Raw genomic sequence first — 25,706 nt, forward strand, 5'->3', positions numbered from 1 at the left:
AGAGGAAAATGTCCTGTTTGGAAGTGGCTGTTTTCCGCCCAGCAAATTTTAGCTCAGGTGCCAGTAATTTGTGGCTGTGTTGAAGGAGAGGCAGAGGTGTGGGAACAGGGGAGTCAAGCCCTAGGCTGCCCCTGGGGGCCATGGTGTCCCTGTGAGTGGGCAATGTGGGGATCTGCCATTGTGTGCAGGGACTCAGTGTGCAAAGAAAGAGCGAAGCTCTTCTACCGGAGGGAGGAGGTGGCTGCGACTTGCCCAAACCACATCCTGCCCTTCAGCCTCAGCTCGTGCTGGCGTTGGAGATGATGGATCGGAAAAAAGTCTAGTTGCAAGCTGTTATCCCAACAGCCAGATATCCCAACAGGCAGATCTCAGAGTGCAAGAGTGCGTATCATCTACAGTTCGATGTGATGATTGGAGAGTCACTGTGTAAAAGCAATTAATTACTTCCCACCATTCTTTACTGGAAACAGGTTCCCTCTGCAATTCATCCTAGTATAGCACTTAAATTTATTAATACACACACATACACATGTGTGTGTGTGTGTGTGTGCCATCGTATGTGAGTGCACATGAAGGAACACTGTATGAGAGTTGGTTTGGTTCTCTACTGTTACCTGTACGTGGGTTCTGGAATTGAATCCGTCAGGCTTGGTGGCAAGTGCCTCACCAGCTGCACCATCTTGCTAGCCTAGCACTAATATTTAAAAAAAAATGTCACTTCCCCACTCAAAATCCTCAGATGCCTTTCCTCTGCATGTGGGAAAATCCCCAAGCTCCTTTTCATAACTGACAAGGTCCTCCTGGACCTATTTCCTGTCCTCTTCCAGTCTTTTGTACAGTGGCCCCCAAGTTCATTCTGTCTCTGCTGTATAGTCCGACTGCATTCTGTGGACAGGTCAAGTTCATTCCCATTTGTGGGTCTCTCGTCTCTTCCATATCTTTACATACTTGGCTCCATCTCATCCCCAGGTCTTAGTTCAAATGTTGCGCAGATGGAGTTCAGAGGTATCACCCCTGACATCTTATTTGAAGCCCCCCCTCCCCCATCTGACTTTCCTGACCCTCCCCCATCTGACTTTCCTGACCCTCCCCCATCTGACTTTCCTGACCCTCCCCCATCTGACTTTCCTGACCCTCCCCATCTGACTTTCCTGACCCTCCCCATCTGACTTTCCTGACCCTCCCCCATCTGACTTTCCTGACCCTCCCCCATCTGACTTTCCTGACCCTCCCTCATCTAACTTTCCTGACCCTTCACTGTTGCTTAATGCACAGCTTCCCTGAGCGTCACACACTTGCTGCCTGTCCAATCAGAAGCTCTCCCTCAAAACCCTAAAAGGAACCAGGTTTACTATTTCACCTCTGCCTAGTTCATGCCAGTCACTTCCACACGCACTTGGTTTTGTTTTTGTTTTTTGTTTTTTGTTTTTTTCTTTAAATACATTTGTCTTTGAGAGTCAAAGAGTATGACTTCTGGAAGGGATCGGGAAAGAGTTGGCCTGGATGTCTGTTGCTTGGGATAGCTAAATGACATGATTCTAGATTTCATGAACTTTCAGGTTAGAGGTCATCCTGTGTCAGAACGGCGATCCAGGGGCTGCACAGAGGGCTGAGAAGGAAATTACCTACCATGGGAAAAAAAAAATCTCAGACACTCGCTGAAGGACCAGCAAGCCCCGCCTCTACAGGGAAGCTGACAGTCAAGCCTTCAGGAGTATTGGTAAAAATAGCAGCTTCTGCTTCCTGTCAGTTTAAAAGGTCAAATCCAAATGGAGGTCAGCCATATACATCCTATCTCTCAAGAGATACTGTTAAGACTATACAAGAATGTATTTGTGATTTTGGCTGGGTGTGGTGGTGTGTGGCTTTAGTCCTAGTACTTGGGAAGCAGGGGCAGGTGGATCTCTTGGTTTTGAGGCCAACCTGGTCTACAGAGCCAGTTCCAGGACAGCCAGAGGTACACAGAGAAACCCTATCTCAAAAAACTCAAAAAGCCTATATAGGAATGTATTCGTGTCTTGGCTAGGTGCGATGGGACGCTCCTCTAGTCTCAGCACTCGGGAGGCAGATCAGGTGGATTTCTGTGAGTTCAAGGCCAGCCTGGTTAACATAGAGACAAACAAGCAATCGATATGAGAACAGGACGGAGTTGTGTCTACACTCCTTCGTCTCCCGGGAAGAGGAACTCCATACCTTGCATGGAAAATCTGCCAGCATGATCAAGGGCTCTGCCTCACGTGCTCGGTGCCCAAGCTGGGCGTCCACTGGAAGGCGGCGTCATTTATAACGAGCCTTCAGTTACACTAGGCAGCGCCTCTGCCTGCGCTGAGTACCGCGTACGTCCAAGATCCTTATTTATCCAATGGATAACACAGATCGCATACCTGGAAAGTTTTGTCCTGACTTTGAGCTTGAACACTGGCAGGTTGCAAGAAGAAAAATTTCAGCCACATGAATAATCTCCAGGCATGTCAAGATTTGGGTAAATATTATTTGCAAGTGAAACGGCTCTTGAACTAAGAGAGTTAAAATGGCGAGGAGGGCCAAGTTTATGTGAATTAGTTGTATCCTCAGCCAAGAGAAACCTTGTCTCTCCACCTTTCGACTGTCTCAGCTACTCTAGAACTTACAAAGGGTCCCTGATTTCTGCTGTATAGCTCTGAGCAGCCATGGTTACCACTCATTGCCACTGGTTACCCCAATCCTTCCAGCATAGCCTCGTTTACTCTACAACGCCCCACGTCTCCCTATGCTCCCGTGAGGCCGGATGTGATGTCTCGGCCTCAAGTCTCTACCACTCTCCTTTGCTTCCGTCCCAGGTTTCCGCACACACCTTCTGTTCCTGAAAGCCTTCCGCCTGCCTCTCCATCTGGCCAAATCCTGGCCAAACCTGAAGGAAGCATCTCAGGCGCTCCTTCTGTCTAGAAGTTCTGTGTAGCACTCCTGGACAGCACCAAACCCAACCAACCAATTGCTTACGTAGTTGTAAAAACACCTGACAGCAGAGGCAAGGTCCCGAGAATTTCTCAAGGGCCGAGGCACACTGGCACGTGGTGGGTTCAGTACAGAACAGGGCTTCAAAAGTATTCACTTGAAGCATTTGCCACGTCCAGAATGAAGCAGGGGCATGACGTCAACTCTTTCATCTTGTCATTGGAGACCTTTCACAGAATCAGGAGGCTTCGAATTCTAAGTCACGTATAGCATCGGTTCCCTCACGAGCATCCTTCTTGGATGGGCACTAAACTTGCACTTAAAATTCAGTTCGCCTGTTCATTCTGAGGGAAGTATAGACTCAACCTAGAATCCAAGGTGGACTTCAATATAAAATATATTTCTAAGACCTATGTTCCTATGTGTTTGGATTCTGGGTCCCCACAAAAAAGAACATGTTTTTGAGCCAGTAGTTCCGAAAGCAGGCTAAGAAAAGCCAGTCAGAAAAATATGGAAGCACGGCCACTCCAATCATTTCTGAGAGTCATTTCCAGAGAGAGTCATGTTGCTGCTCTGTAGCCTTGCTGCCCCTGCAGTGGCTGGCCTCCTTCCTGCTATGTCAGACACCGGTAGCTTTAAGGCCCTGATGGCTGAGGCCTCCTTCCACCTCAGGAAGGCCGCCAAGTGTGTAAAAGCACCAATTTAAGCCAAGGTTACTGTGGCCGAGGGACCTGCATGGAGAGCCGGTCTATTATGCATCTCACAACCCACTGAGGCTTGGCATCCGCATGCCCTTAATTTCAGTACTGGGTTTAAATTTGACTCATTGGCTCGTGGCTGGTCTTCTGTTTGCCAAACCACCCATCGACTTAAACTGAAACATGTTTTTTGGAAAATGAATTTTTGGGGGGTTGAAGGAATGCAGCAACTTGCTAGAAATATTCAAATGGACTTAGGGTGGTAAAAAGAATGTGCTTTGAGCTGGGGATGCTCTTTGCTGCAGAGGGACACAGAGAATGTAGGGCGATAGGCTTTCTTTGTCCTTCCTCTATTACTAGCACACAGGGGCTAGTTTACCCCAGTCAGGAAGTGGGTATTCAAGTTCTGCATGGCCTTCCTGGGTTGATAATTGCAGCTATGGCTGCCAGGTGGCTGGTCTTGTTCATCACCCCATAGAAGAATGGAGACCGATGGCCAAACTTATTTTGGCCTCGTGGTTTTTCCCTGTGAATGTGTCCATGTGCATGCAAACAGTCGTGTGATATAAGAGGCAGAGGGAAGCGTGAGGGTGCAACAGGTAAACATGCTTGCAGCACACAAGCCTGCTGGCCTGAGCTCAATTCTGGAACCCACGATGGAAGGAGAGAACTACTGCTCAGAAGTTGTCCTGTGGCCTCCATGTATGCATTGTAGCAGGTACATGTCTGCTCTCATATGCACACAGCACACGCACACATGCACACATGCACACACACACCACACACAGACATACACACACGCACCAAATTAAAGAATGGAGACTCCATTCTGAAGTTCTCCATCTGAGCATACAGGTGGACAGCACCAAGTTCAGGACCACAGGACAGAGGATCAGGGTTGGATGCCCTGCGTCTCTTCTTGGCTAGGCCCACCTCGTACAAGTCACTTGATTCCCTGATGTTTGCTTTCCCATCTTCAAGATGAGTTTAGCATATCTGCCCACTGAACAGCCTGACCTCATCAGAGAAGCAAATGTACAGGGTTGGAGTCAGAGGACTGCTGGGAGATAGCTGGGAACTAGTTTAATGTCAGAAGCTGCCATAAATCATTACTTACTAAAATAACCTTTCCAACATTCTCTATTCCCCGACTTTCTTCCCCACAGATCCTTCCTGGCTACCAGATGACATCACATAAAGAAGCCTCGCACTCAGAGCCTCTTCTCAAATCCACCTCCTGGTTTAGACGTATTTCCCTGATGCATCATCACCATCCACTTCTTGGGGATGATGGACTCACACATTATCTTCTTCCACACTAGTTACAGTTCTGAGAGGGTGGGGTGTCTATGACCATCACCCCCATTTTACAGGAGGGATGACAGAGGTTTGCCCAGGAACATGTGGAAACCAAGCAGGCCAACAGCCTCCACTGATCCTGTCTGCCGGCTACTTTCACCCAGATGGAGTATTCTACTCAGTGAGCTTTGGACAGACAGGAGCTCTGCTTGCCTTCTCCAGGCTCCTTGAGTTTTACTGCTACTCAAACTCCATTCAAACCTCACTTACTCCTTCCTGGTTGTCCTTCTTGGATGAGCTGCTCACAAGGATCCTCCTTCCTGAGACTTAACAGGCTACCCCCTGTGTGCTACCTGCGTGCTCACACTGTCTTGTGAGGACAGCTCGGGTGAGTGCAGTACATATTTCCCAACTCACCAACTAGATGCACCAACAGAGGGCAAACATTTTTAAAGGACACTAAGTGTTCCAGGCTTCCAGGCCACAAGAACTGGACTCTAACTGGACCCTAATTCAACTGACTTCAGGACCTTTACTTTAAGCCCCTGCTTACAAAGAACCCAGGGAAGCAGACACAAGTATGAGCTCTTGCGGATGCCCACTTTTCATGGCCACATTTAGTTCCTTCTACAGTCCCATGACATCGGGTAAGTCAGTTGCCTGGCTGTGCCGTTTGTTTACATGGAAATGGCATAAACAGTCACAATTCACAGGAACACTGAAGAGAGTAAAGGTGACAAACGGTTGCTGCTGTGTTCTACTCTGGACCCTCTGCCTTATGTCTTCTGAAAAGTAAAGTAGGTGGGGGAGAAAAGCCACCTAAAACCAGATCATTCTGATGATCGATTTGTAACACGAAATCAGATCCGAGAGTCTCCTTTAACACAGATGATGGAAACTAGTCATATTCTTAGCAACAGAAGTTTCCAGATCTCCCCGGGACCATTTCCAATCATCCAGACTAGTTTGCAGGCATTGCAAGGACTAGGTGACCTCTCTAGACCAGTGGAGTCGTGCTGAATGACAGGGACATTTTGCCCAAGAAGGGTTCTTATTTTTATCTCTCTTGGACTGAAGAGTAGCTCAGCCAGAGAGTGGACAGAACAGGCCATACGTCATGGACTCAGCCCGGGGCTTCCAATCTGCTGCTTGAAGGCCTGGCCTTTTGCCAGGTCACTCTGTCCAGGCAGCCTGAATCTGCCCAGATGACAGGTGAATGAACCAGGCCTCAAGGGGGCTTGAATGTCATGCCTTTGGCTGAGTCTCTCCAGTCATCTGACTGTGTTATGGGCACCGAGAAGCTGCACAACCCAGAGAAAGAAAACAAAAGCTAAACCAAGCAACCCCCACAGGAGAAAATTCCCCTCTCACCTAACCCAAACAGCTGCTTCCTCCCAGGGTGAACCATCAGTAAAAAATATCCAATGGCATGCGTGCGTGCATGTGTTCGTGAAAAAAACGATCGCCCAGATAGATTCAGTAGCTTTACAGTCACGTTAAACTTACTCCTGCTACTTCATTAACAGTTTCGAAAGGTTTGCAATAGAAAGCAACAGACCACAGAGGAGGTGTCAGACTTAGTGTAGATGGAGACTTAGTATGAAGTGGGAGGCATGGGTGGGCCACACCGTGGGGCGTTGAGCTCAACTATTTTGTGTCCTAAATGACTGATGTGATCCAGAGCGAGCTGAAGCAGGAGAGTGAGAACAATTAGGTTTCCACACAAGTTTAATTTGGGGTTTATTTCCTGAGGCATGATCCTTCACTGATGTTGCTGCCTTCTACTTAGATGGGGTAGGTGTGAGAGGACCAGGAGTGGATTTTCACGTGGGGTAGCCTTACCCATGGACAGATTCACTGAGAAATTATGGCACACCATGTCTGAGGGGGGACCATCTCAGAAATGACAGCACAGCTACCCTCAAGTATTGGGGGTTGGGGAAGTTGTTTTCTGCTTGTCCTGAAACTCTTAGAACTCTTAGGGCCATGAAAATCAATCAATCAATCAATCAATCAATCAATCAATCAATCAATCTCTCCGTACCTCAACCCCCCAGGACAACACGAATGCTAGCAACCCAATTCAAGAGTGTGGTAAGCTTGGGCTCTTGAGACTCACCCTTACTACGTAGTTGAATCTTCTGGAATCCAGGATGGCAGTCGAGAAGTCCAGTCTGTTGAAAGCTTCCCCCAAAGTGCAGTATCCATGGCGCTGCACGTGAGAGAGACAGAGGCATACGTTATGCCTGCCACACAAGGGCCATTCTCCAGTACAGTCCAGAGGACTCCACTGAACCACTGGCCACTCATCAATCAGGCTTTGCCTTTCCTCCTGCAGCTGAGTCCCAGGAGACACAAGGTGGGTGGTACCGCCCACATCTTCATCGGTTGGGAACTGACCTGTGGATACCCCTCTTCATGATTAGACCACCCTAGCTCTCTGTGTACACTAGTCTGGAAGTGCTAACTCGAAGTGTGTCAGAACTGAGTACAGGCTATTTGTGTTAAATAGACAATGGGTTCTACTTGCCTCCCCTGTAGCATCACACCACAGCCCCTGATAACCCTGTGCTTTGTGAGGAAGAAAATAAATTTTGGACTTTTAGTATAGAGGTACAGAGAATTGGGAAGACAAGTTTTGGCATATCATCTCGTCTTGTCCTAAGTTTCTGGGTGATTCGTGTTTGTCACTGATCCACCCTCTCTTTGGGTCTGATGTCACAGAGAAACAAGGTGTTTTCCATGGTCCCCGAGAGAAACAGGGATGCCGTCACTCTATCACATTGCCTCCTGTCCTAGGGATCAAATTGTCTGCTTTATCAATCACGTGCCATAGAAGATGATTTGAGGAAGGTCTTATACCTACCTACAGCTCAAAGAGCAGGTACTGAAAAGGCTTGCTGAATTTAATGGGCAGTTCCCTCAAAGCTAAGCTCTAGCCAAGCCAAAGTCCAAAGAGCTCTCTTCTGTCTCCTCTCCCCGACAGAAAGCCGACACCCTCCCATCTTCTGTTGGAATTAAAGGACTGTTGTTGCCCAACTCTCTCTTAGGAAGGTACAGTGTTACTAAGCATGGGGCTTTAGTAAATGGATGGTGACTTACCTCCTTAGTACTCCCTTTGTGAACATAGATCCACTTCTCCTGATGGAAATCTAGAAGCAAGAAGAAAAAAAGGAAAAAGAAATATATCAGAAAACTTGGTAGCAGGCCTACTAAGAATTTAAACATGACTCATTATTTTACTAATTCCAAAGTTCAAATGTTTTGACAAAGACCTCTCCAACAATCTAAGAGAATAAAAATACTCAATATCTGTGGGGTCTAAATATTGGATCTGTAACTAGCAATCTGAACCTTTGATATCAGACGTAGTGTTCCCAAACCTCCAGATTAAAAAGATAATCTAACACTCGAGTGCCTTTGTTTTAAATGCCAAGCCTAAAACTCACACAAGACCATAAAAGGTGGATACAGAACAGGTGACATGAGGGAAATGCAGATGGAGTGGATTCAATTAGAATAATTTATAATTCATGTTTTTAATAGAGCCTTATATCCTCTGCTAATATATAAGTATCTAGACCACGTGAATACCATTTGTCCAAGAGGGACACGCCTATTTCCTTCTTCCATCCTTTTGTAATTTGAGACAGAGTCCATGTATTATAGGTTGGCCTCAAACTCACTGTGTGGCTGATGTGATCTTGAACAATTTTAAAACTTCTGTTATTTTGCCACCCCCCACTTCTCCAACCCCCTGGAGCTGAGGACCGAACCCACCCATGGCCCACTGAGCTAATCCCTTTGTTATTTTATCTTTTTTTTTTAACTTCTGATTCTCTCCACTTCTACCTTCTGAGCGGAGAGCAGAGCAGAGAACCAGAGTGCCTAGCTCATTCAGTTCTGAGGATGGACCCAGGCCTCAGCCTGGGAGACCAGCACTGAGCTATATCCTTAGTCTCACAATTCTATTTCCAAAGCCTCACAGCACAGTTGAAAAACCAAAGCACTGCTGGAATGAACTCTGCTGGTTGAGTTCCTGTACCGTAACTGTCTTAGGTCACATGCAAGTGACAAGCAGGGATAAACTCAACTGGCAACGACTTTTGAGCAGCAAAGAATATGCTGATCTTGCCTGGAAAATGCACAGTCAAGAAACCTCAGTCAGTGATGTCAGAGGCATCAGGGCACCTAGCTGTCTAATAAGAGAGGCACTAGTTTGTTTTTCAAGAACCATTCACAAGAATCGTCAAACAGCAGGGCTGAAGAGATGAGGTTTAGATCACTGACTGCTCTTCCAGAGGTCCTGAGTTCAATTCCCAGCAACCACATGGTGGCTCACGACCATCTGTAATGGGATCTGATGCCCCCTTCTGTCATGCAGGCATATATGCAAGTAGGGTGTTCATATTCATAAATAAATAAATCTTTTTTGAAAAGGAAAGAACCATTAGACAGCCTTTCCTTCTCTTTTGAGGCAGCCCCAGACTGGCTTTGGATTTGCTTTGTAGCAAGGATGATGGCCCTGAACATCTGATCCTCTGGCTGGGAGGACAGGCCAGAGCCACCATGTCTAATTTATGCAGTACTCAGGGACTGAACCCAGGACCATTTTGCTTCCTAGGCAGGCGCTCTTCCAAGTGCGCTCTGTTCCCAGACACCTTTCTTCTTATATTCGAAACAAATGACTTACACTGAGTTTTGGTTTTGCTGTTCTGTATGTCTTTCTTCCTCTTCTTGGCTGCAACATCGTAGTTCAGGCTGTTGAACAGATTCTCCTTGTTGCAGTAACTGTGATGGGAGAGGAGAGGGCAGCAGCTATAACTCTAAAGAGCTATAAATAACTCACTGGATTATAAAACACACCAACATATATGCCTCCCAAACAAGACCAAACAATAAAATCATCCAAAACCAAACCAAACCAAACCACGCAGACAGGCTTCTTTCTATTGGTAAAAATACCATCACCTCCATGTGGAAGGCCGGGATGGGGGCATGTGTTTCTTTTGAATTCTCTAACAGGGCTTTCCATTATAATTTGATACAGAGCCCTATACTCTCTAAGAGCAATGCAGGCCATCACAATATCTCTTTAAACAAAAGGGCTGAACAGGGGGTGTCACTGTGCCACACAATGCCTGCATTCTGCAAGGCACAGAGCATCTGCACCAAGCTGCTTCTTTCTTCCCTCTCCCCAATCCTCCCTCCATCCCACTCTTCTTCTCGCCTCCTCCTTATCCTCCTTTCCCATCATCTCCAACCCTCCACCCCTTCCCTCTTTTTTGAGACAGGTCTCACTATGTAGATCAGGCTGGCCTCAAACTCATGTAGACTCACTTGCCTTTGCCTCCTCAGTACTGGGATCAAAGGTGCGTGCCACTGTGCCCGACTTGAGCTTTCTGTTCTTTTCTTTCTTTCTTTTTCTGCCCCTCCCCCTCTTCTGTTCTTTTCAAGACAAGATTTTACTACGTAGCCCAGGCTGGCCTTGAAATACTACATAGTACAGGGTAGTTTTGAACATAGTGGCCTTCAGCCTAAGCCCCCCAATACTGGGTGTAGAGAAGGCTAGGATTGTGATGTGTGCTACCACATCCTGCTCTTTATAAATGATTTCACTAGGCTATAATTCACATGTTATACAATTCATCCATGTAATGGATAACCAGGCTGCTAAACTAGCATGTTCCTGTCCTGTCTTTAAAACGTGATCATAATTACAAACATCTGACTTACAAACTCCCTTTCAAGCAGGAATACAATGCCAGTTGTTTAGGTTTCTGACCTAAGACACTAGGACTCGGGCTGGAGGGCTGTTGGTTCCTAACAGAAACCAGAAATTTTTTTAAATTTTATTTTTCTTGAATATTTTATGTATTTACATTTCAAATGTTATCCCTTCCCCCTTCCACATCCCCTCCTCTCTCCCCCTGCTCCTATGAGGATGCTTCCACTCCCACCCATCCACTCCAACCTCAACGTCCTGGCATTAACCTACACTGGGGAAATGAGCCTTCACAGGACCAAGGGCTTTTCCTCCTATTGCTGCCCAACAATGTCATCCTCTGCTACATATGCAGCTGGAGCCATGGGTCCCTCCATGTGTACTCTTTGGTTGGTGGTTTAGTCCCTGGGAGCTCTGGTGGGAAACTTAGCGGGGCTAAAAAGATGGCAAATATACTAATCCAATTTGTAGATCACTGAAGGATGGGCTAGTCCAACTTTGACAAGCCTACTTCCCTTAGCAAGCTGAGGTGTCATGGGAACAAGGGCTCCAGTCTCCTGATTTAGGGGATATCTCTGAATACTTTCTACAAAAACTATAGGGAGGAAATACTAAAATTTAATGGGAGAATGGGTTCCCTGCCTCTTTCAATCCCAAGAGGCAGGCAGGATTTATAACAACAACCTGTACAAATTAGGTGTGTGCGTGTGTCCACTAATGTATTAAGAGACTTTAAGTTTTTCTGATGTCCTCTGCAGGATTTAAAACGTGATTTGTGTCTTTTTTTAAATTTTTATGGGGATGGATATAGTAAGCATATATGCTCTTTTCTGTTTCCTGCTTTGTGTAAATGATAGATGGGAAAAGAAGACTGGAAACAGTGCCCAGGGTTCTTTCATTGCAACTGGTGTCTCAGTAAGGAAGACTTGCCTAAGTGTCTTCCTGAAATGCCGATCACAACATCACAGATACCCGGTGCTGCTTTTAGAACCTACAGGGAGAAACTTGATGAAATACCAGTCAACCGTTCATTTTCCTTCTCCCAGCCATACCTAATACCGTTTATTGAGTTCCCTAATGTTTTTAGCCTTCTCTTTTTCATTCAGGGAAACAGGGTATTTTTAGGCTTCAGACTGGGTGTCACAGAAATGACCTCTCTCAGAGGCACTTGCTTAAGTGAGCCAAGGGTGAGTGTTTTGGGTCAGGCTTTGTACGACTCCTGGGTACGTCTGTCTGCTTGCATGGCTCTCTCTCTCTCTCTCTCTCTCTCTCTCTCTCTCTCTCTCTCTCTCTCTCTCTCTGTGTGTGTGTGTGTGTGTGTGTGTGTGTGTGTGTGTGTGTTGGGGGTGGGTGGGTTACAAAGTCACTGACCAGGGATTATCTGTTTCAGGATAGCAGGAAGAAAAGGGGCAAAACAAACAGTAGAACTCCGAGTCTCAGAGGCTGTCTTAAAGAATTTTAATCAAAGCTGAGGCAGAGGAAAAGATGGAGAGTCAATCGAGTGGCCCCTGATGTCCCAGAGCTTCAGAAAATAGCGATAGAACATTCTGTGTACAAAATACCCAGGAAGGCTTATTTTTAAAGAAATATACACAGAGATGCACAGCCTACATCACCATACTACATGGTGGTGTAGTTTGTATGGCCTATAAACTATGGTAAAAGTTCCATATGTAGGGAAGTACAAAACAAAGCCATCTTATTTTGAGCCATATACATATGGGTCTGCAGCAGCTTTAGGCGCAGATAGTGACCTTATAAAGGAAAGCGTTCAAGGGGATTTGAGCTTTGGCTTTCTCCATGGATACAAGAAGGAACTGCTTTAAGTTGGAGTGACGCATTTCAAAAACCAATGTGAAAAGGATCTCCAACCACTGCTGATACTGTCTTGATGCAGCGGGTAGAAAAGTTTTAAGCACAGGGTTTGAATTCTGGAGGCTTGGGAGCCAGGCTGTAAAGTTTATTTGTGCTGTCTACTTATGTTTTCTTTTAAGCAATAATATATTCAGTGGCTATTTTGAGACTTCAGTTATGTCTCGATCCAGGAAATGCAAAATCAATGGAAAATTACAACTCAAAAATTTAACAGGAAAAACAACCACCATTTACAAATCATGGCACATAAATATATATAAATGCATTTAAAATAAGCAAAACCATGTCAAAGGGGCTGGTTTCCTCCACCAAATGCAATAGTAGTTAAGGAGTTGTTACTTTGTAGCTACTTACTAATCCTCCAGTTTCTACTTTGTAACTACTAAAGTAACTACTTCTTACTATTCCCTGAGTTGTTACTTTGTAATTACTTCTTAGTAATCTTGATGTTTACAGGCACAGGCCAAGAATAAGGAAAAAGTCCTCCCCCACAACACCCACATCACCATCAACACATATAAAATACTATAAGGCAACTGTAGAAGTGGTGGAAAAATTTCAAAGTAAGACAATAAACAGGAACATTTGTGCAGCAGATAAAGGAGGGGATGGGAAACATGAGTTTTATTTTGTATTTCATTTGTAATTAAGAAAAACACTTAAAACCATTTCCTGACCCAAAGCAGTTATATCACCCTGATTATGTCCAGTGAGATTTTGATGCTCAAAGTCATATATAGGTTGCCAAACCTGAATAGGCTACTTCCTGGATTGCTTTGGGGGAAACAGGCTAGCCCATGAGGCTTATTACAATACTGTCCTGCACAGGGTAAGTGCTTGTAAAAATATCTCTATTATTTTTATTCAAGGTATCAAGGCCAACTTCCTCCTTCCTGGGCCAGTCTTAGCAACAAACAGTATGTAATGCTGGGATGGGCTTTTAACAGCAGAAGTGCAGGCTTGGCTATGAGAGTTGAGATTACTCATCCTGGAGTTGGGGCGGGGCAGGGGTGGTTGGGGAGGAGTCAGTGTGGGTCATCTCAACCACCACTTCCTTGAAGCATTCTTGGATGGCTCCAGCTCATAGAGTGCTCCTTCCTTGAAATTCTAATCTGCACACAAACCTAACACTGGCCATCTCTTCTTTATCTTATAGTTTCAACTTTTTGTTTGGTTTTCGGAGACGGGGTTTCTCTGTGTAGCCCTGGCTGTCTTGGAACTTGCTCTATAGACCAGGCTGGCCTCAAACTCAGATCTACCTGCCTCTACCTCTGCCTCTGCCTCTGCCTCTGCCTCTGCCTCTGCCTCTGTGCATCTGTGCCTCTCTCTATGCCAGGATAAAGGGTGTGCACCACCACAGCTAGGTTCAGTTGCAACTTTTTAAGAGGTCAGCTTTAAGCTTATCTAAAATTTTCTACTATGTCAGGAGGAATTTGGCTACTGAGACTGTAACATTTGGCTGTTGGAGGGCAGCGCCCTGGACCACAGAAACAATGGCCAGTGGAGTCTATAACAGGTGTACAGTGCAGACAAGCCATGGTTTCCTCTAAACAATAATCCCACCAGAGTACGCCTTTATTCTTCACTCTTGCTGGGCAACTTTCAGGACGGTGCATGGAATTAGAGAAGCCTCAGTTGTTCAGTTTACAGTCACTCACCCTCTTTTATGAAGGACCTGCCTTTTGTTTTCTTAGAATAAGAGAGGGCATTCAAGCTCACCTGTGCAGTCAGGCACTGGGCCCAAACCTTACATCACAGGAAAACCAAGACGGAAAACAGAGAGATATCTGAGATCACAAACCCAGACTCAGAAGGCCACTGCTTTTAAGAAGTTGGCAGGCTCTTCTGCTATGGAAGGAGGGCATTGTTTATGGTTGCTGGGGGGGAAAATCCCCTGCAGACAGTCAGCTGCTTTGCTGAGGCAGATGACCAAATCATTCCTCAACTGTGACTCAGCAGAGAACTGCAGGTGGCTTTGGTATTGATCACTGTTGAGACCATGATGACTGAGAGTGATAGCTTCAGCTCACAGGTTCGACACGCAAGAAAAGAAAGGGGATCAGGAAGGGACAAAAGGACAGGGTTTCTCTGTGTAGCCCTGACTGTCCTGAAACTCAACTCTGGCTCGAACTCAGGGATCCAGCTGCCTCTGCCTCCCAAGTACAGGGATTAAAGGCATCCATCACCACCAGGCCTCAGAGGCAGGTTTAACTCATCTTCAGATCTTTTGGATTAGGGAGAGTGAGGCGTCCCTATTTCTGTCTCCTGGAGGAAGGATGGAGTGAGCAACCAGATGAACTGGGATTTCTCCATTTTAGTTCCCAGCCTGCTGAAACACAGTGGGCTGTTATCCTGTTTTAGTGGGACAAGTCATTGTGATGCAGTGGGCTGGACCCCTGCATCGTTACCCTGGAAAGAACCTAAGCTTTTTATACAGGAACAAAGAACTGGGGTATTTGATTCGGGCTCCTAAGATGGATGGTTCCAAGGAGGAGAAAGCGTCTGGTGTATCCCCTACTCAGTCGAGGAAAAAGTATTAGGTATAACTGTTGACTTCATTCGCTGGAAAACAGTCAGGTGACAATGATTGACTATTTATCTGATTTTCTGTGAATAAGATTTCTTTATTCTTTATAGTCTTTATAGTGTTCTAAACTTCTCTGGGACTTCCTCAAAGGACCTAACACAAGGTTAATGTATTTGATTCTCCTGGAAGGCCCCAAGTACAGTGATTTGTCTCACCTCATTAACAGACAAAGGGAATTCAAGCATTACAAATCACAAACAAATGGGAGACAGTGGAGGTCACGCTGCGCACATAACCACAGTTTCTTGACAATTAATTGCCAAAGCTTTATTCAAACAACCATTGGCAAATCTCACTCAGTGGGACCTGGCCCACTCACAGAAGTCTCTGCTGAAGTCAGCTTAGGGATGCAGGTGTGTGTGTGTGTGTGTGTGTGTGTGTGTGTGTGTGTGTGTGTGTGTGTGGTGTTAGCCAAAGGACAGTGGGAGGGGAAAGCACCTAAAGGTGACCTCAACTGCAAACAAACTTCTACCAGTTCCTCAGGTGTCTCAGGGAGTCAGCTGTCCAGGTTGGGAATTGATTCTCGACCTCATAATTTATGAGTGGGCACTTGTGACCTCAGATTTTCCACTAGATGACAGAGCTCAGGTGAGACTTCAAGTCTGGGTGGTCTTTCTGCGGCTGGCAAGCACCACTAAGGAGGGGAGTGTGCTCACCGTATAAAGACTGACTGGAAAGGGCTACGGAGGAAACAGGTGCAAGTGTCTGGGCCTTCCTGAAGCAGAGCATTGTTCGTGCATTTCTTTCCTGCCTCCCTCAGTAGCCCCTAAGCTTTACCCCAAAGACCCATTCCACAGCCCAGGAGGGCTGTTGTCCCAGGGTTCATCCTCTGCCCCTCCCAGTTACTCTTTTTTTTCTCGGCCCACTCAGCCGTCGCCTGTGCGTGGGAAGAGACTTCATGCACTCAGGGTAGGGCTCACGACCAATCCCATCATCCGGCTGGTGACTACTACCGTTCTTGTACTCTTTGGGTCCTGTCACAGGACAGTGAAAGGCAAACAGTCAAGTCCTAGCAACCGCTTAAAGCAGTAACTGTGCGATTCTGGGATCTAAAGGAAGAGTCTGTGAGTTGTGCGCCTGTGTTCAAGTGTTTAGGAACATAATCCCCGATTGCCAGATTGAGGGGTACCGGGTTCTGTATGGAATCTTTTCTTCTGGGTGACACTGATCTTGATCAGTAGGAGACACTAAATTACCCATCTCTCACATTCTGGTGACCTTTGCAGAAATCCCGGCCCCTCACTCCTATCCCTTCAGCCGGAAGCCCCTACTTTATTCTGGCCCAGAGCTGCTTGCCCTCCTTCACCTGCCCCTGAGGTGCGCACCACCCCCTTGCCCCCCGACCAGCTAAGATCGGTTTTGTGGAAGTCCTCACCTGCTGAGGTCGCTCACGAAGCTGCCGCTTTTCTCATCCAAGAAGCGCTTCCAGCCGTCCGCCGTCTTCACCCAGCTCTGGCCCGGGGACCGCCAGTCCTGACCAAGGAACGGCATGGTACCGAGAGCGGACGCGACCGACGGATAGGACGGATCGACAGCCAGGAACCGGCCTGGCTTGCCCAGGGGATGCGCCGCTCTGGGAAGACGCTGGGGAACGCAGGCGGCAACTGGAACAAGAGTCGGGGAACTGATGTGGAGGGTTGCGGGTCCTGGGTGGGCGCGAGGGTCCTTGCACTCACAGGGGATCAGGCGCTGAGGAGGGTCGCGTGTCGCGTCCTGACTCCGGGAATGCTGCGCGGCTGCGGGAGCGCAGTATTTATCCCGGGCCGCTGCCCCGTCTCTTTGTTGCCGGAAGAGCCTCCTGCTCTTAGCCCGGCCCCCCCTGCGCCCCGAGGCCACGTGGCTTTGTTTATGGGCTCGCCTTGTTTTCCGAGGCGCCCGCGGCTCTCGCTCTGCTCGCAGTTGCACAACCTTGCGCCCGTGGAAACTTGAAGCTGCCTGGCTAGGCCAGATGTCCCGCTGACCCTCGGTGCCCTGGCACCTCTGCATCTCCCTTACTCCCCTATCGGGCGTAGCTGCCTTCACTAAGATCCTGGCCTTGCACTCAGCACTACGTCCCCACTTTGGGTCCCGGACAAACTAGGTGCAACCAGGAAACCGACTTAGAAAGTTCGGAACTGTCAGTCCCAGGGGTTCTGGAAACGGCGGGACCGATCTTTGCTGGCAGAGCGAGCCTTGGGGGAGGTCAGAGCGTCTGGGGCTGGTTAGGGGCGCAGTCTGTGAACCTCTCTCACTGCCAGTACCAACTCCAGGCGCCAGGGTGTGCTAAGTGAAAGAGGGGACCCAGTACGGCAGGAGTGGGGAGGGACTGCCCCCACCCCTTCCGCCTTAAAGCTGTCATTTGATGCGCTTGCTGTCAAACTCGACTCCCCCAGTGGCAAAGGAGGGGGAAAAAGAGGCCCCGAGGAGTCTAGACCCCATGTTGTGGAAGTGAAGAACTGATATAGTCTTAGGTCCCACTCTGAGGGACCCTGAGGAGGCAGCGCTGGCGTCAAGGCGCCGGGCCCAGAACTAACCCTCCAGGGCCGGACTCCGGAGTCCGGAAGGAGTCTTCGGCTATGCTCACTGTGCTTGCTCTCATGCCCCAGGGCTGGGCTTTTATCCTGTGGAACTACAGGAACCCTCTCTTTTCTTTTACCCAGTTCAATTCCTGGTGTCCTCTGGCTTCTAGCTATAAAATCCTCCTGGGTTTCATGTCCACTTCAGACAGGGAAGAGAGCCTGTTACGTACTTAACTCTCCTAGCACGAGGGGGTGGCCTGTCTGGCTGATACTCTGGTTTTCAGGTGAAAGGCTGTCGGGTCCTCAGAGGGGGTTAAGTCTATGATTACCTAGGGACTTATGACTGCTTCTCAACTCAGAGCGATCCTCTCTGGCATGCAGAACATACCCCCCCCCCCTTTATTCTAGAGACATCTCAGCCTTACCACCAGGCTCAGAATTGGCCGTTCATAACCATCCTGTCTGTCTCCCTCCTCTGAGTGTGTGTGCATTTGGGCGCATGTGGAGACCAGAGGTCAATGTCAGGTGTCTTCCTTGTTCACTTTTGGCCTTACTTTAATTTATCTTTGAGACAGACTCATTGAACCTAGAGCTAGCTGTTGGCTATACCGGCAGGCCGATGAACCCCTGGATTCTTCGTGTTTTTTTTTTTTTCTCCCAGTACTAGAATAAAAGTATAGGTGCTTTAATGGGTTTGTTTGTTTTTGTTTGTTTACGTGGGTGTTGGGGATCTGAACTCAGGTCCTCATGACTGCTCATCAAGCACTGTGCTCATGGAGACATTGTTAATTCTGTTTTGCACAAAAAGCAAAATCAAAATAACAAACAAACAAACAATTCCACCATGATGAGGCAAAATTGAAGCAAGCTTTAATTAAATACTGACCAGGATGAATTTTGGTCAGGACCTCTCTCCGGAATTCCCAGTTTAGCGGCTCCTAGACGTGTGTTACAGAGGCTTTTAAGGCCATCATATTTTCTCATGTGACTTTTGTTATTTTCCAAGGACTACAACTCCCAGCATTTCAAGAAGTTACCTAGTCCTTGTCTTTGGGCTGGTGGGGCTTGCCGGTTAATTTTTGGGTCTTACGACATCTCCTTACCAAATCAACTCACCAGCCTCTCCATAGCCAATTCTTGTGTGAACTACTGCATTAGGGTAGCTTCTAGCCTCCCACCATCACTAGTCAGACCTGGGAAGTCACATTCATTTGGATCTACATGGCACTGGGCAGTAGCAGAGAAACAAAAACTTCATGCTAGAGAAATAGCTTCCAGTTCTTTTCTTCCACACCCCTGCCTCTGGCAGTGTCTCTTCCACCGTGCATTGAGGCTGGGTAGGCAGAGGAACTGAGTGTGTCTTGTGGGCTCCGTGTTGCAAGGGGGAAGGAGATGTTTTTAATAAAGTCTGTCTTCAAGTAGCCAGGATTTTCTGATTTTGGTTTCCCACCATAAATAATTTATTTGTGCAGCAATAATAAAAATGGCTTGTAAAAGCCCTGCAGACGATCCCAAACAAATGTTAAAACACCAAGCAGGCTAAGAGATGAGGCAATGTTGGGTCTGAACTTTGTTGGGGGGAGCTGATATCTGCAAGAGAACACAGTTAAGGGATGCAGTTATTAAAGATGCAGGGGGCTCCCTCCAGGAAGAAACCACAGAGATCCGGAAGGCAGAGGAGTTGAATCTAATTCTGCTAAAGCGGCTTGTGCTTTGTTAGATGAACAGCAAGAGACTGCAGGTACTGAAGACGATGTTGTCAGAGGGCAGAGATGACTGCCTGCTTTTCAAATTGTTTAGAACGCGTAGTAGTTGCGGTTATTAGTGCCGTTTCTTCTCTTCCCCCTTTGCTGTAGAAATATGTATCTACACTTTTGAACTGGCAAATTGCAGAGGAGAGGAGGAAGCCTTGGGTAAATGTGTAAAGAGCAGATGAAATTCTGAGTATACATTTTGGACATGTTTACAGATATGCCATGGACCCAAGTGCATTAAACTCCTGGGAGAGGCACAGTCTTCTCCAAGTTCAGCTCGGGGAAATAGCAAAATCTTGTTTGTTTGTTTGCTTGTTTGTTTCTATGTTGTGTAACAGTTTCCTCCAAGATTGAAACATTTCATCTTGCACAGAAGGTTTTTGAGGAGAGAGGTGAGCAACTCAAAATAGCTTAAGGAAGTCCCTAAAACTGACCAGATTCATTAGGCCCCTCCCTGCCAGAGTAAGCAATAAAGATTACTGAAAGTCATTCTCAGAGAAGACAAGTTGCAAAGGAGATACTCAGCCAAGCCAAGCTGTAAGAAAGACTCTGAGACCAGACCAGCTGCCAGGAAAAAGCACAGACCACCTACCGGCCTGGAAAAGGTCTAGACAGAGTCACTTGCAAAGGACATTCTCCAACCTGGAGAGCTGCTATAGGCTGTGAAGTGTGCTTCAGGTTCCCATCGTGTGAGCTGTCACCCACGGTGGGTGGGCCTTGGAGATATAGCTGTTTCTGAGTCATTTCTGCTCCTGTAAGTAACCCCTCACCCATATTCCTGTAAGTAACCCTGACAACACTAGTTGATTTACCAAGCCGGACTTTGGTGGTATTAATACTTTGGTCTGTCATGAGTGCTCTGTCTAGGGTGAGTAGATACGTATAGTGTCTCCCCAGAAGTTTTGTTACATATCACTATGGTCCATGGATGGATATTTATGAATGACTGACCAGTGTGTATAAGAACTATCAACCTCAGTTCTCTCCTCTGTGAAGACTGCAGCCTGAGACGCCTGGCCTACAGAGACCTTCCACTGAGACTAAGTAAACCTGCATACAATCTACCTGCCTCCTTGAGTCAGGGGTATAAGATAAAGGCTGGGTTTCTGAGCTGCTCCTGTTGTTGATGTAGAGTGCATGGCCAAGCATACCCCCAGATTTTCTGGGCCTATATCCATTCTCTTATCATCCCTGTCAGGTTTCCAGAACCAAAGCCATGCGGGCCATGCCAGCATCTAGGTGAGCAATATGCACCTTTTGAGTTATTGGCCACGTGACTTGCTTGGGCCAGTGGAATACCAGGACGTCTGATGAGGACAGAGGTTATTTGCCTGTGGGCTTGAGTTTCCCTATCTTCTACCCATCCTTACCCTGGCTAGTCAGTAGTCTTTGAACTGCTTGTGTGGCACCAGATGTCCTGGTTGTGACACACAAAGCAGGTATCCCTGCTCTCCTACATATATTAGCAATAAATGAGAGTTTCTTTTAGAACGCGGCTGAGCTTTGCCCCACAGCATCATCTCAATAGATGACTGTTAGCAAGAACCAGGTGGCTGAAATTGATGCAAGATTTTTTTTAATCTCTAAAATTCAAACAAAAGTAAAGCAACCAGTTTTTCTCCTCCCTTCTTTCTTCCCTCCCCCCTCTCCTTCCCTCCCTTTCTCCTTTCCTCCCTTCCTCTCTTCCTTTCCTCCCTTCCTCCCTTCCTTCCTCCCTTCTTTTCTCCCTTATTCCTTTCTTCCTTTTTGGCCAAGAACTTGTCTCCAGAAGCCTCAGTGCTTGTCTTGAGTCTTTCAACATTCTCCTTTAATCAAGCATTTCAAACTTGACAGAGAGAGAGAGAGAGAGAGATATTGATTGTATACTGTGTGTGTGTGTTTTGGAAGAAACCAGAAGAGCATGTTATACCCCTTGGAGCTAGAGTTACAGGCCGTTGTGGTGTGGGTACTGACTGGGAGCTTAACTCAGGTCTTCTGGAAGAGCAGGCTGTGCTCTTAACCTCAGAACTATCTCTCCAACCTCAAGCTCACTCTTCCTTAAAAAAAAAAACAAAACAAAACAACAACAACAACAACAAAAAATGACTAGCATGCTTGAACTCAGATGACTTTGAAAGTATAGTCCCACTGCCTTAGATTTCCTCTACTATCAAAACTAACTGGCCCCTTCCTCGAAGACAGGTTTCAGTTAGGAAGGCTCGCAGTGCTGGGCCCTTGAGATGGGAAGCATGTTGGCTGTGTCTGGTTGCTGCTCAGCCACCTTCACATTTGATGCTGGCCATAGTGTGCAGACACTGTGACGGACAGCCATCTTCTACCTGCACAGTTGAGCATCACCAGAGCAGAGCTATGGCTGCTGCCATGCTAGGCTGAAGATAACAGAGGTGGATGCATGCTGGGAGGCTCTCACCAGGCACAGTCCTGCTAGGACTTGGTATTGTTACCACAGTACCTGCCGTGCTGCATGCTGCATGGCTGGCAGCCAACTATCAAGTCAACAGATGTCGGCCTGACCTGGAGGGCTGCTCTTCCCCTGGCTTCCACCTGTGGTCATTTTTATCAGGGACACTGGAATAATGTCCTATCCTTGACCCCATAGATACCCGTTTCAAACAAAGGTGTCTTATGGGTGGATTGGTGAAAAGAAGAGAGATTGCTAAAGATGGCTTCTTAGAGAAACCCATGTGAATGTGTGGTCCTGCTGACGGCCGATGCTGGCTGGGATGAGAGCAGTGCTGAATACTGTGCCAACCCTGTCCTGCATAGTCCTCCTTGCAAACCTGTGATCTAGGATGAACAGATCCAGACGACTGTCTTGTTTTTCCCGAAGCTTTTGCGGAGTGACTTCTCACTAAATTGCAATTTTTTTTTTTGTTTTTTTGTCTCCGTTTCTGAAAGGGTATTTTTCTTTTTAAATGTGAAAAATACTTATCAGCCAATGCTGTAAGTTAAAAATAACTTGCTGGTTGGGTGGGGCAGGGACAAGAAACCACCGGATCTGTTCAAGTTAGTGACTTTTACAGAGAGGAGCTGCATGAGCTCAGGGAATTAAGCTTGACCTGCTGTCAGTGTCACAGGAATGTATGTTTAATGTCACAACAATTTGCATATGGCCTTACAGCCCGTCGGTCTAGGGAGGGGCATCCGTAAAGCAGTGTGAAATACTTCTTTGGAGTGTATTTTAGCAGGGTTGGCCAGCCTTGAGTTATTTTGGAGACTTTGGCGGCTGTAAGCCTCGCCAACTAAACTCACGTCAGTCAGACATATGTCACTGAAAATATCCTCGTTACTTTAATGAGGATCACTTGGCATTCCTCAAGTGTGGGCCTGGCTCCGTTTATGAGAAAAAGTCAAGAGTGGTTTTGTTATAACTCTTTCTTTCACAAGACAATTGCACATTCTTTTGTTGAAAATTATTTTTACTATTTAAACATCTTTACATAGATTTATATATACATATACATACACATATATACACATACACATACACATACACATACACATACATATACATACATACCAAGGCCCAAGTATGGAGTTGGAGGACAACTCATGAGAGTTGGTTCTTTCTCCTATAATTTGGGTCCTGGGGAATCAAACTCAAGTCATCAGGCTTAGTGGTAAGCACCTTTATCTGCCAAGTTCATAGGTAGTCAGAAAAGACTTTGAGACAAGGCTAATTCTTTTTTTTTTAATTTTTAATTTGAGAACCAATTAATTTGACTGGGATTACTCACAGGAATGTGGATGAACCAATTAATGCTATTGCGACTTATTTATTCACAGGATTATGGGTGAAGGATTGCTTACAGGAGCAAAGATGACTAAAAGACACCACCAGAGGCAGGTGTGTATAAACTAAGCTACCTTGTGTATACCTTGTGTGTAAAGGAAGTAGATAAGACTGAAACATCACACTGAGGGAAGGACAAACTTCCATCAGTAACTTGTTCTCCTTCCTTTAAAATTAGGTTATGGGGGCTGGAGAAATGGGTCAGTGGTTAAGAGTACATACTCCTTGTGGTTGTTTGAATGAAAATGGCCCCCATTGGCTCTTAGGGGGACATTATTTGAAAGGATTAGGACATGTGGTCTTGAAGTAGGTGTGGTCTTGTTGGAGTAGGTGTGGCCTCATTGGAGTAGGTGTGGTCTTGTTGGAGTAGGTGTGGCCTCATTGGAGTAGGTGTGGTCTTGTTGGAGTAGGTGTGGCCTCATTGGAGTAGGTGTGGCCTTGTTGGAGGAAGTGTGTCACAGGGGCTGGGTTCTGAGGTTTCAAAATCTCAAGCCAGGCTACCTCCCCTCTTCTTGCCACCTGCTGATCGAGATGTAGAACTCTCAGCTGTCTCTCTAGCACCATGTCTGCCTTCATTCCACCATGCTTCCCACCATGATGAAAATGGACTAAACTTTTGAACCTATAAGCCAGCCCCAATTAAATGTTTTTCTTTATAACAGTTGCAATGGTCATGGTGTCCTTGCACAGCAATAGGACCTTGAGCAAGACCGCCCTTGCCATAGACACAAGTTTGGTCCCTAGCACCCATCCTGAGTGTCTCACAACTGCCTGTGACTCCAGGTGCAGAGGGATCTGATACCGCTGGCTTCTGATACTTCTGTGCACATACCCACACACATACATATACCTAAAAATCAGATAAGTCTTTAAAGCCTCTGTTTATTTATTTATCTACTTATTTAATCTATTTTTGAGACAGTGTTTCCTGTAGTACAGACTAGTCTTAAAAGCCGATCTCTGTGTAGTCAAGATTGGTTTTGAGAACTGAACCTTAAGCCTCTACTCCCACTTGTTGGGAGTTACATGTGGGCAATGCCTTTTCCCACTTAAAACTATGTTTCCAAATAGAGTTTGTTTTGGATATTAAGTTTACTATGGGCACACTGCTTTCAATACAAAATTGATGTGTGGTACTGATTAAATTGAGACTTGATAATCCTCCGAATGGCATTTGGAATTGTTGGACAAAAAGAAGTTGTAGTTCTGAGATCTCACAACCACAAATACAGCTTGCACTGAAGTTTATGTAGACACAGTGTCTGGTGGCTTACTTAATTCCCAAAATATTCACATAGTTTTGCTGGTTAGCTGTCTTTACCCCCAACCTTACAGATGAGGAACTGAGCCATAGGTGTGACAGCGACTTGACGGTGTTCTTAAAAATCAGAGCAGCATCTGGAGACAAACTTTGGTCCCAAGAAGTGCTGAGGTCCCCAGAACACAGACTCACTGTGACTTCACAGCAGCCCTGGGAGTTGGGTGGCCGTGACTGAACCCAGGGCTCATGAATGCCAGGCAAGCACTCTACGAATTGAGCTACACCCCCAGCCCTGCTCATTACTTTTGACAAATTCTTGTCATCACTGCCTATTTCGACTGGTTGACCTTGGTGAGCCTTTAGTGAGTCAGGTTAAATGTGTTTCCTTGTGTGAATCAGCTCCATGTTTATGGAATTCCAGAGAAGTCATTTGACCTGTTTGTGGTTCTAAGTTCATGTCTACACATACATATGTGTTACAGAGGTGATTGTATGGCTCTTGGGCGACACCATCAGAAGGCCGATTGTTAACAATTACAATTTTCTTTTGCCAAGAAACAAATCATCATTGTCTCCAGTTTCCCTGGTTGTGTTGTATCGATCTTGTACATATCTGCTGTCTGTTGTATCTGTAGTTTTTCAGTCAATAGGTTCACCTCGCTTTCTGTTGTATGCCAGAGGCCTACAGGTATGTGATTTGGAGTGTTTAGAATTTGCATCTCCAAGTTAAGCTCGGCAGTTGCAAGCTGTAAACCATTTCACTGTCTTTCCCTCAGATGATTCGGTAAACATAAGAACAAAACAAACCCAAGGTTTCTTTCAGATGACAGTGAATTCACTTAAGAAAGAAGAAAATAGAGTTTACAAAGGAGTATGGAACATTCGTCTTCCTTTCCACCCTGACTTCACCCTGAGAATTCAGGTCCCTGAAGGGATATATTATTTTTAACCAGCCTTTACCACCCATAGTAATTTAAGAAATAATTTAGTCTTTTAAACATCTGCTTTGCTAAAAGTGGCGTTCTATAAAAGCCCGATGCCTTTTGTCCTCTGATTGTGTATTTATTGATGAGCTGGGGCACAGTCGTATCCTCTCCTCCCCAGACTCTGTCAGCCAAGCAGAGGGGTGATTATGTTGAATTCTTGTCTCTATCATTTTACAGGTAGTAAAATTTATCACTGGGTGTCATTCATTCCCCATCCTGCTGTCTGTGTTCCTGGCAATGTTCCAAAGGTTCTCAGTAAGAACAATCACATGGAGTTTTAAGGCTGTGTAGATCTG

General features: G+C 46.4%; 1 protein-coding gene across 1 annotated transcript in view; it reads right to left on the reverse strand.

Annotated features, from left to right (window-relative positions):
• Positions 1–16,920, reverse strand: part of Fbxo32 (F-box protein 32) — a 33,447-nt gene extending 16,527 nt beyond the window's left edge. Inside the window, exons 1-4 of the mRNA XM_032915761.1 lie at positions 16,494–16,920; positions 9,625–9,722; positions 8,034–8,083; positions 7,051–7,143 (exon numbers count right to left, since the gene is read on the reverse strand). Of these exons, the coding sequence (XP_032771652.1) occupies positions 7,051–7,143; positions 8,034–8,083; positions 9,625–9,722; positions 16,494–16,609 (357 nt within the window). The 5' untranslated portion in view covers positions 16,610–16,920. The remainder of the gene's footprint in view (positions 1–7,050; positions 7,144–8,033; positions 8,084–9,624; positions 9,723–16,493) is intronic.
• Between the last annotated feature and the right edge of the window lie 8,786 nt (positions 16,921–25,706).

The sequence above is a fragment of the Rattus rattus genome, chromosome 1 (assembly GCF_011064425.1).
Source record: "Rattus rattus isolate New Zealand chromosome 1, Rrattus_CSIRO_v1, whole genome shotgun sequence".
In the NCBI taxonomy this organism is placed as follows: Eukaryota; Metazoa; Chordata; class Mammalia; order Rodentia; family Muridae; genus Rattus; species Rattus rattus.